Here is an 11,365-nt window from a genome sequence, read left to right on the forward strand (position 1 = left end):
TAGAGGGCGCCACAGTGGTCACGTGACTCGTTGACGCAACAATATATACATTAGAAGAATTTGGTAGACACCACAGTTTCGAGATACAAGTTTAAAAGCGATTTTAGATTTAATATGCATTTTTTTTTCGAAGTGTTATTTCTTTGAAAACAACAACATTTTTTGTGTTATTTGATATCGATAAAACTGACTCTTTCCTGCTTATTTACTTTTTTCTGAAATGTTTTGCATAGCTAGAAAATTTTTGAAGTCATACACTAGAAGGAAGGTGTCAGTTAAGAGCATCAATCGTCCACTCTTGAGCTACTCTGGTCTAACCGAATAGTGACATTTGACCTTCACTGTAATAGAGCACCTTTGGCTCCAAAGTACGGAACGCGCCTTTGCGGAAACCGGATACCAGTCATGAACCCTTGTATTACAGGCTCGCTCGCTAAATACTAGGCCATTCCTGACTCGCTTTTTTTTTTTACCTCATTTGTAAATAGAACGCGTGTTTAGCGAGAAACCTAATTCAGACGATAAATGTGAAGCTTTGATCTTTCTATCAATTTTATGTGAAAAATCTATTCAGGGTAAACGTCTTATCCTCTAAGGGTAAAATGGAGTTAAGGATTTTGTGTTGATTTGCGTTTCGTTTTTTGTTTTTTTTAAGCTTTTCGAGACAACAACTTTCACGGCATCCTGCGTTTAAGGTATCATTACGTAAAATACATTTACGTTTACTATATATATATATTCAGATTTTGTTTGTTTGTTTAATTTTGTCCAAAGCTATTAGAGGGCTATCTGCTCTAGCCGTTCCTAATTTAAAAGTATTAGACCAGAGGGAAGGCAGCTTGTCAACACCATGCACCGCCAATTTTTGGGCTGCTCTTTAATAACGAAAAATAGGATTGGTCGTTACAATATAACGCTCCTACGGCTGAAAGAGCGAGCATGTTCAGTGATAGGATACGAACCCACGGTCCACAGACTATAAGTCGAATGCTCTAACCACCAGGCCATGCAAGTCCTTACCTATTTGGAACAGATAAAATCATTGTTAATGTAATTATAATACTTTCCCGCATATTTTATTTTCTCTTTAGGAAAACTACCTGTTTTAAAATAGACTGAGTATGTTCTGTTGAGATCCAACGTCCGAGCACGCGATATGCCACTAAGCACGCTCTGCACTCTCGGGAGACTAGCAATCCTGCTAATTGGTTGAAACGTAGTCACACATGCAGCAGGTGTTGCTGATTGGCTTCCCTCTTTCTGGTCAGTAGTTCAAAATTAGAGGCGACTATGCCTAAAATTTTTAGGTTTCTAATCTGGCTGTTTAACACATGTGTCGCATGTTTAGCTATAAAGCACAAATCATTTTTTTTTATAATAAAGAAATTACAATGTTTTTTAAGACACGTAAAAATCAACCTATTTAAATAAATGATCATTTCTGTTGACTGCTTTATCATACTTTTATTTTCAGTCATAATATAAATATGTACAATATGTTCAGTGTGAAATATTAACTAGACACTGGAACCAGATACGACGTGCAGAATCAATACAATTTAGTTTTTTTTTAATAGAAAAAATAATAATGGGTATGATTAACATTTAGGGTTGGATCACAAACACACGTGAAAAAAGTCTGAATATTTAATAAGATTGTCAAAAATTTTTATTTTTTCATCATTTATTTATTTTTTACTCCCTGAAGAGACGAGAATTTTTGTTCTTTTCTTCACTTCCGGTTCATATAGTCACTCCATTAAGATGTTCTTCTTCACCTGTACAAGTCAAATGGTTTGATGGCCTGTATTTCTTTAGACACTGAGTGAAAACAAAATAAAAGACCAGTTCGTATAAACGATCCTCAGAAGTCTGCAAATCTCCATGCTAGTGTTATTGTTTGATAAGTATTTAGCAGGTGGCGAACAGATGAAAGTTGTCGAAATGGAAAAACTTGCCTCATTATGATTCTGTTTCGTGTCAGATATGGATCATACGTACATTATTGGAAACGTCGTCTAATTAACAGCTTTTAAGTAGAACAAATAGTTAGGTGGAAAAAAAAAATTGTTTGTTTGTTTAAAGTTAAGCACAATGAGCTATCTGTGCTCTGCCCACCACGTGTATCGAAACCCGGATTATAGCATTGTAAGTCCGCAGATATACCGCTGTGCCACTTGGGGGCGACAAGGCAGTAATTAAAGAAAATGTTAAATAAAATATAAAGTTCTAAAAAACTAACAACCTTCATAGCACATATAGTTTGTCTGACCGAAGATCGTATTTAACATCCCTTATTTCTAACTGAATTACACAACTTCACATGTTTCTTAAAACAAATATTGAAAATTCTGTCAACTTCGTCTCCTTGAACATGATTCGTTGATAACGATTCTTTCACTTTCACTGTCCTTAACAGCCACTTTTTATTATCTCGAATCATACACAGCAAATGAACACGTATCTTCACTTGTATAGGTGCAATCGCCTTGACCTACATAGCTATTTTTAAGGTCTACTCAAGGCAATATTTTTGACAAGTACTTTCCAAGTACCAACTGACCTTAAAATGTCTGCCCGAAAGGCACCCTAGCTGAAAAGGGGATTTTTTTTTTACTTTATCACGTGTCTGGTAACAGCTGATTGCCTAGAGATAATACACTTTCTTTTCACTTTCACCTGCCTTTTTATGCCATATAAAAGCATTTGGAAACAGAAAAACTACACAATTCTCAGCTGTATGTGAAATTGTAATCCGATGCCCAGAATTTGTATTATTTTACCTGGATCCATAAATTAAACATTAACACAAAGAACCATACGACATACACTATCGATATAAAACACGCTTATTATAGAGAATACAATAAACGTGTAGAAGATATTAATCATGCACTATGTATAATACCAAGTCATATGTAATGCATTAATCATATGGTTCACTCTAGTTATTTTAATCATATAACATGCACTATGTATAATACCAAGTCATATGTAATGCATTAATCATATGGTTCACTCTAGTTATTTTAATCATATAACATGCACTATGTATAATACCAAGTCATATGTAATGCGTTAATCATATGGTTCACTCTAGTTATTTTAATCATATAACATGCACTATGTATAATACCAAGTCATATGTAATCCATTAATCATATGGTTCACTCTAGTTATTTTAAACACGTTTTTTTTCTTGCAACGCTTCACACCAGACTAAAAATCCAATACACAGTCCGAAATATATAAGTATATCTTCGTTATATTTATTTAGTTAAGGTCCAGTAAAAGATTGAGCTTTTTTAATAAAGTATTTGCTGTTGATAATATTATTTATACAGAAATTGTTGTTGTTTGTTATTAAGCACAAAGCTATAAAAGGGCTATCTGTGCTCTGCCCACCACGGGTATCGAAACCCGGTTTCTAGCAGTATAAGTCCGCGGACATACCGCAGCGCCACTGGGGGGGGGGTGCATTTATGTAGAAATTGGTGGTTTGATTATTTGGTTTTAACACATGAATAAATACTGTGGTTTGATTCTTTGGTTTTAACACATGAATAAATACTGTGGTTTGATTCTTTGGTTTTAACACATGAATAAATACTGTGGTTTGATTCTTTGGTTTTAACACATGAATAAATACTGTGGTTTGATTCTTTGGTTTTAACACATGAATAAATACTGTGGTTTGATTATAACACATTAATAAATACTGTGGTTTGATTCTTTGATTATAACACATTAATAAATATTAAAACCAAAGAATCAAACCACAGTATTTATTAATGTGTTAAAACCAAAGAATCAAACCACAACAGTATTTACTAATGTCCTGTACTTTTATGACACAATTTGTGTTTAATTATTTCTATCATTTTTTATCAGATAATTCCGATATCTATGATAAAACAACATAAAAAAATAGGTGTTTACCGTTCCGCCTAAGTGGGGGGGAAGCTCCTCTGGATTCAAGTATTCGGTGAATGAAGTTTTTGTCAGAAACTTAATCCTCTCTGCTGTGCTGCTGGAAATCATTTTCTTGATGATCTTCCAACATGCTATTCAAAGTGTTATTGTTAACTTCAAGTAACCAAAACCAGGAAACAAATTTCATATGACCTCAAGAACGTAATGGATGTGATCAAATATTTTAAAACCATGTTACATATGATTCAAAACAAATAAACAAATTTCATATGACCTCAAGAACGTAATGGTTGTCATCAAATATTTTAAAACCATGTTACATATTATCCAAAACAAATAAACAAATTTCATATGACCTCAAGAACGTAATGGTTGTGATCAAATATTTTAAAACCATGTTACATATGATCCAAAACAAATAAACAGATTTCACATGATCTCAAGAACGTAATGGATGTGATCAAATATTTTAAAACCATGTTACATATGATTCAAAACAAATAAACAGATTTCACATGACATAAAGAACAAAATTTCTGTTTGTTTGTTGAGTTTTCACCCAAAGCTAAACTCGAGGAACATATGCGTTAACTGTCCCTAATTTTGAAGTGGTAGACTAGAAAGAATAAATCTAGTCAACAACAACACCCACCGCCAACTGTTGGGCTATTCTTTTACTAACGAATAGTGGGATTGACCGTAACTTTATAACGTACCCACAGCTGAAAGGGCGAGTATGTTCGTAGACGGGTTGCGATCCCCACATTGCGAGTCAAGCGCCCTAACCACCAGGCCTAAAACGTAATATCAGTGATCAAAGTAATGTAAAAACGTTTTAGGCCTATTAGACTTATGCCAGTCAGTTACAAAGTTTAACTAAGATATAAGTTGCAAAGTATCTGTATCAACAGACATGAGCTATTATATGCAATATATGTCATTAAAGATTATTCATCTAAACAGTATTACTGCGGGTCGCAGGTTCGAATCCCCGTCCCACCAAACATGCTCGCTCTTTCAGTCGTGGGAACGTTATAATGTGACGGTGAATCCTACTATTCGTTAGTAAAAGGGGTAGCCCAAGAGTTGGCGGTGTGTGGTGATGACTAGCTGCTTTTCTCCCCATGTCTTTCACTGCTAAATTAGTGACGACTAGCGTAGATAACCCTCGAGTAGCTTTGTGCGAAATTCAAACCAAACCAAACTGAAGTCTTTGTATATTCTATATATATACATATATTAGAATATTTACTGTTTTATTAATTGAAATTTAGCAGAATAAACTAAATAACAAAAGGGACTAAATGATAAAGAATAATAAAATAACGACTCTGTACTAGAACGTTTTGAAGCGGTTACTTCTGATTAACTTTCCTTTACTCTAACAATAACTTTTGATCGGACATTCATTCAACAGATATTTCGTGCAGTAGTTTTACAACTCCTTCCCACAGTTAGTTACCTATCTATACTGATAGTTACACTGTACATAGTTTTCATTTTGAACTAGCAATTATGGAAGGCACAGCCGTATTGAGCTACCTGCCGTGTCCACCGCGGGAATCGAACCCCGGATTTTAAGGTTGTAAGGTGACTTACCGCCGTCCCACCGAGGGACAGACACAATACAATTAGAGTAAACAAACTAAATGTCCCCCAGTGGCACAGCGGTATGTCTGCGGACTTACAACGCTAGAAACCGGGTTTCGATACCCGTGGTGGGCAGAGCACAGATAGCCCTTGTGTAGCTTTGTGCATAATTAAAAACAAACAAAAAAAAGTATTTGTAAAAAACACTTACCGTTCATTATCCATGGCATTTCAAATACATAAATGTGGTCTGAAAAAAATTTGAGAGAAAAGTACAAAATAGTTCTGAAAAAATATATATTCATCTATATTTTCTAGTACTCTATATAGAGATTCATAGAATGAAAAAATAACTACTTCGTTTGAGACTCGTAGCTAACTAAGCCTTGTAAACGGATATATAAGTAAAACTAGCTGAAGAATAACTATTATAAAAATTTTGCAGCAAAAACTAAAGTAATAAACTGAGCTCTAGGTCGAAAATAAATAAAAGTCTGCAATGTATATTGCTCGGGTGAACACATTTTCGTTTTTATCGTAAAACGAAATACAAATAATAATAATAAATAAATAAATCACGGTCCTTGTCACCAAGTTAATGCTTTCAGTCATACCTCTCTCTTTCAACCAATATTCTAACTGTAAGAAAGTATAACTGATAAGTCACAGTGCTTATCACCAAGTTAATGCTTCCAGAGGGACAGATGTGTCAAGAGGTCGCCATCTTGGAGCGGTCACTACTCCAGTAGTTTCCCCTCTGTCTTCAAATATTAGATAGTGATATGTTCTCTTTCAACCAATATTCTAACTGTAAGAAAGTATAACTGATAAGTCGCCGAGTCACTTCCATGCAGTTATACTTCACTTTCAACCATCACATGCCTCAAACAGCTGGAGAATGAAACAGGTATTCATGCTATTCCATACAAAGACATATCGGCTAAGTTAAAAAGAGATTTAATTCCATAACCAACAACCATATATATATATATATAAATATTTTCTATTTTTACCTAATGCTGAACTTCCTATTGGTTTCAATATTGTACCCTTTTTCCTATCTCGTATTCCTGTCTATTTTTCGTATTTAATAATGATATTGTTTCTTATAGAATTAAAGGGGAAAAATAAGGCAAAAAAGAAAAAAGAGAGAGAGACGAAAGTAGTGAGAATATTAAAACCAGCGACTGAGTTTACAACTTTAAGCCTAACGTTAGCATATTCATAAAGCGTATTTTAGAATGATAGCTAAAAGTCTTCTGCGGAATTAAATATTACTTACCAATAAACGCTGGATAGTAGGTTATAAATAAAGACATCAAGTACATTGTAAAGTCCACGTCCTGCAAAACAGTATAAATATTTATTTTTCGCTACCTTGTATACTCTTTGTAACACTAAAATTAGAAATATGTAAGATCGATATTAAATAGAAACAAACATACCAAAGTTTTGAAATGAAATGTTAACTTATATATATATATATATTAGTGGAAAAATGTTTAGTACATCCTTAGTTACGTGATACTACACCTGTTTTGTTATAAACCATTCATAGATAACACATAATAAACTAAATATGACACTTGGGTTCCGAAAACGTGTCAAGAGGTCGCCATCTTGGAGCGGTCACTACTCCAATAGTTTCACCTCAGTCTGCAAATCGGCCCGGCATGGCCAGGTGGTTAGGGCGCTCGACTCGCGATCTATGGGTCGCGGGTTCGAATCCCCGTCACACCAAACATGCTCGTCCTTTCAGCCGTGGGGGCGTTATAATGTGACAGTCAATCCCACTATTCGTTAGTAAAAGAGTAGCCCAAAAATTGGCGGTGGGTGGTGATGACTAGCTGCCTTCCCTCTAGTCTTACACTGCTAAATTAGGGACGGCTAGCACAGATAGCCCTCGTGTAACTTTGCGCGAAATACATAAACAAAAAAATTGTCTGCAAATATTAGATAGTGATATGATCGTCTCTGAAAATAATTTTAGATCGCTTCATACATTTAAAGCTTTGATTGATTATATAAACATAATGATATTATATTTTATTTTGAGTCATCTTATTTCTGTTTTATTTTCGATTTACCTTAAATTTTCATATTATTCTGCAAGGTAACTATATTATTCACAAATGCAAATACAAATGACGTGGTGTAACCCTTCAGTTACAAATTTATTAACTGGTTTGCGCTTTATATAAGTTCTTGAAAAATGATGAATAGAAGTAAAACTTGGAAAACTCAAGAAATATTGTCTTCTTTTTTTAACACATATTATAATACACTTTCTATTTTTAGCCAATGTTGTACTTCCGATTGGTCTCAATATGGTACCATTTTAATATATTATATTTGTTTCTTTTTCTTACTCGTTGTCATAATTTTGGCAATAAAGTTAGACAAAAAACGACCTTTACTCTCCAGATTATAATAATAATAATAAAACCTTTTCATTTCTGCTAATATTTTGTCATTGCGGTTTCATCAGGGATAGTAGCACAAGAACAAATATAACACTTGCTTGGTATTAAAATCTTACAATTCTAACAACAACAAAAAACACTTCAAGGCTAACAAAACTGCGCTTAACATTATTATTTTCACATCGTATAACAGTTTTGTGCCATTTCTATAAATAATATAAAATATTACCTAACTTCGTGAGCTATTATTGGGATTACGACCGAAAATATCGTTAACACCGAAGGCACTCAACTCATTCAAATCTTTATAGAAACGTGAGCTATATTGATATCGTTCTAAATAAATAGTTTGCTCTGTTCGGAAGTTGATATTAATTCCTATTATTTATCTGTACTCTCTTTCATGATAGAGCTTGTCCGCTTTTATTCTAAGTTTAAAACAGTCTAGTATAACAAAGTCGTGTTCTATAAAATCACAACGTACCATATTCGCCATTCCAGAGCTGGAACAATCCATCAAAACGGACACTGATTCTCCTTTCCTTTCCCTCTCCATTTTTTCTACCCAATAAGCTACGATTTTTCGTCGCTCGTCTCTCGTATCTGGGTCTTTTCTGTGACAGTTAACCCTTAAAATCACTAGCAAAAAATTAATAATACTGATTCAATAAAAGGTTTTAACTAGATTAATTTTAAATTACTGTTAATTAAAACTTTATAGCTAGTAGAGTTATTTTTTCGACTTTTTGTAGCACTCGAATGTTTGTAGATTAAAGCAATTTTTCTGTGTTTTTTTTTAAGCGTTCCTTTTCAATTTGGGGTAATGGATGCTCTATAATAGTGCCAGTCAAGAACCACTATTCGGTCACTTAAGAGTAGTCCAAAAGTTAGTAGTTAGTGCTGTTGATCAGTGTCCTTCCCTCTAGACTATTAGTTCATAATTACGGATGGTTTTATGCAGCTAGTCCTCGTGAAGTTTGGCGCCAAATTAAAAACATAGCAATAACGAGAGTTGTTGTTGTTTCTTATTAAGCACAAAGCTACACAAAGAGCTTATGTGTGCTCTGCCCACCAGGGGTATCGAAACCCGGTTTCTAGCGGTATAAGTCCGCAGACATACCATTGTGCCACTGGCGGACATAACGAGAGTTAAGAGCAAGATTAAAAGCTTAAATTAAATATTCTTACATTAAAATAATACTCAACCTAAACAGTCCTCAAATTCACTTACTTGCTGGTAAAAATTCCTATCTAACTTGGAATAAAACGTGATAACTTTTCAAGTTATTTCAGTTTTTAAATGGGATTTTTTCTTCTATTTTTCAAAAATATTTTGGAGCTAATTGATATCACATAGTAAAAATTACATTGTGAAAAAATATATCAATTACAAATGCGGACAATGGACAAATATTAACATACTGTGAGTAATGCAACAATGTAACAAGCGTTATTACCTAGAATTCAGTAACAGTGCAAAAAAAATAACAATTCCAGAGAGGGAGGAAGAGGTCTACCCTCCCTGGTCCAAAACATGGTCCGAATCCCGATGAAGAAGATCGGATTAAGAGTTTTAGATCATGGCCGATCGTGGAAATGGAGTTGTGTCCATAGGCCACCGGTGGGCATGACTCCCTTTCCACACACTTTTTAATTAATAATCCTAAATCCAGCTATAAACATTTGATTATTGGAAACCAATAAAGTAACCAAAGTAACAGCGGAAATTTAATAATATGTAAAGTAAAGGCACCCCACTTATTATTTGTGTAATTATTATTATTAGCATACTATTGATAACAAAAGTACTTTATTTTTTGGTTGTGCCCCTCTCAAAAAAGAAAAAAGCTCCATGATGCCTTTGGATCGTGGCCTCATGGTTGACATATTGAAATGGGGATCAAGGATCTCGGATCTGAGACATATAGTGATACTAACCGCCCCTGAGTGAGCTGTAAAGAGTGACAGTCAATCCCGTTATTTAGTTAAGAGCAGCCACTTCAGGCGGATAGTGCTGTAGATTGGTTAGGGACAGTTAAGTCTGAATCACGAGGATCTTTGGCCTAGCCGTTTTATTCATTGTGCGCATGAGGTGTCTTTCAGGTGAAAGAACAAACACTTTGGGTCCGAAAATACAAAATAAAACACAGCTTGATTTATTGATAGGCATCAATGTATAAATATACACTATAACTAAAAGAGTGTAAGAAATATATTATTTAAGTAAAAACGTGAAACGTGTTTTTTGTTTGTCCGTATGGGTTGCCCTGCTCGTAGGAGATAATGGACATAGACGTAAGTGTATTCTATTTTATTCCAAAATTAAGCAATAACTTATGGAGACCATAGTGTGTGTGGTAAGTGAAGCGCGAATACGAGTTCAGAATCAAAGGAAAAGCTTTCCATTATGAATGTGTGCCAATTAGTCTACTTTCCTGTAGAACGAGTATATATAAAAGCATCAGACTGATATTATTACATTACGCGCTAAACTTCCTATTGCAATTTTTGAATGACGACAGAAAAAAGATTCTCTATTAGTGCAGTCCCCCCCCCACCCCGGATGGACAGCGGTAAGTTTACGGATTTACAACGCTAAAATCTGGGGTTCGATTTCCCGTGGTAGACCCAATGTGGTTTGATCGGAAGCAGCACAAACAATCATGCAAATCGAAAGGAATTCTGTTAGTGCAGTTTCAATATATAATATTCAAAGACAACGGCTCAATGGGATTGATTGGGTGTAAATTTAGATCAAAAGGCGTTGGGTTTTTTGAAAGCAAGATATTTTTATTCAGAATTCAAACTTAATTGAAATAAGCTTGAAATTCCTTTTTGTATATTACATGTCTGCCAAGTGTAAAACTTGTAGCTTTTTCTGTATATCACATATCTGCCAAGTGTAAAACTTGTAGCTTTTTCTGTATATCACATATCTGCCAAGTGTAAAACTTGTAGCTTTTTACACTTGGCAGACATGTAATATACAGAAAACTTGTAGCTTTTTCTTAGTACACTGCTATGGAGCTGTTCAGTTGTACTCGTGCATTAACCTGGATCAGATGGACATCAAAAGAGACTTAGTAAACTGGTATGAAGCAATTAAGTTTTGGGTCACCCTGTACTAATATCATATTACAGGAAAGGTATACAAATCGTTAGTTGGACACATATAATAATTCACAAGAATGTTGTTAAAAGGTATTTTTCAATAGAAAAAAATAGAAGAATGAACCGTGTGTACTAAATAAAGCATTCTCGAGTCTTTTGATGTCCATCTGATCCAGGTTAATGCACGAGTACAAGTGAACAGCTCCATAGCAGTGTACTAAGTCTCTTTTGATGTCCATCTGATCCAGGTTAATGCACGAGTACAAGTGAACAGCTCCATACCAGTGTACTAAGTCTCTTTTGATGTC

The 11,365-nt window shown here is 34.4% G+C and overlaps 1 protein-coding gene and 1 long non-coding RNA gene across 2 annotated transcripts in view; one reads left to right on the forward strand and one right to left on the reverse strand.

Annotated features, from left to right (window-relative positions):
• Positions 1–11,365, forward strand: part of LOC111083205 — a 23,467-nt gene that overhangs the window by 2,948 nt on the left and 9,154 nt on the right. The gene's annotated exons all lie outside the window — the stretch shown is intronic.
• Positions 1,681–11,365, reverse strand: part of LOC106475427 (motile sperm domain-containing protein 2-like) — a 16,509-nt gene continuing 6,824 nt past the window's right edge. The window contains exons 4-8 of the mRNA XM_013936110.2: positions 8,431–8,585; positions 6,806–6,866; positions 5,735–5,773; positions 3,940–4,064; positions 1,681–1,821 (exon numbers count right to left, since the gene is read on the reverse strand). Of these exons, the coding sequence (XP_013791564.2) occupies positions 1,744–1,821; positions 3,940–4,064; positions 5,735–5,773; positions 6,806–6,866; positions 8,431–8,585 (458 nt within the window). The 3' untranslated portion in view covers positions 1,681–1,743. The remainder of the gene's footprint in view (positions 1,822–3,939; positions 4,065–5,734; positions 5,774–6,805; positions 6,867–8,430; positions 8,586–11,365) is intronic.

The sequence above is a fragment of the Limulus polyphemus genome, unplaced genomic scaffold (assembly GCF_000517525.1).
Source record: "Limulus polyphemus unplaced genomic scaffold, Limulus_polyphemus-2.1.2 Scaffold8563, whole genome shotgun sequence".
Taxonomy (NCBI): Eukaryota; Metazoa; Arthropoda; class Merostomata; order Xiphosura; family Limulidae; genus Limulus; species Limulus polyphemus.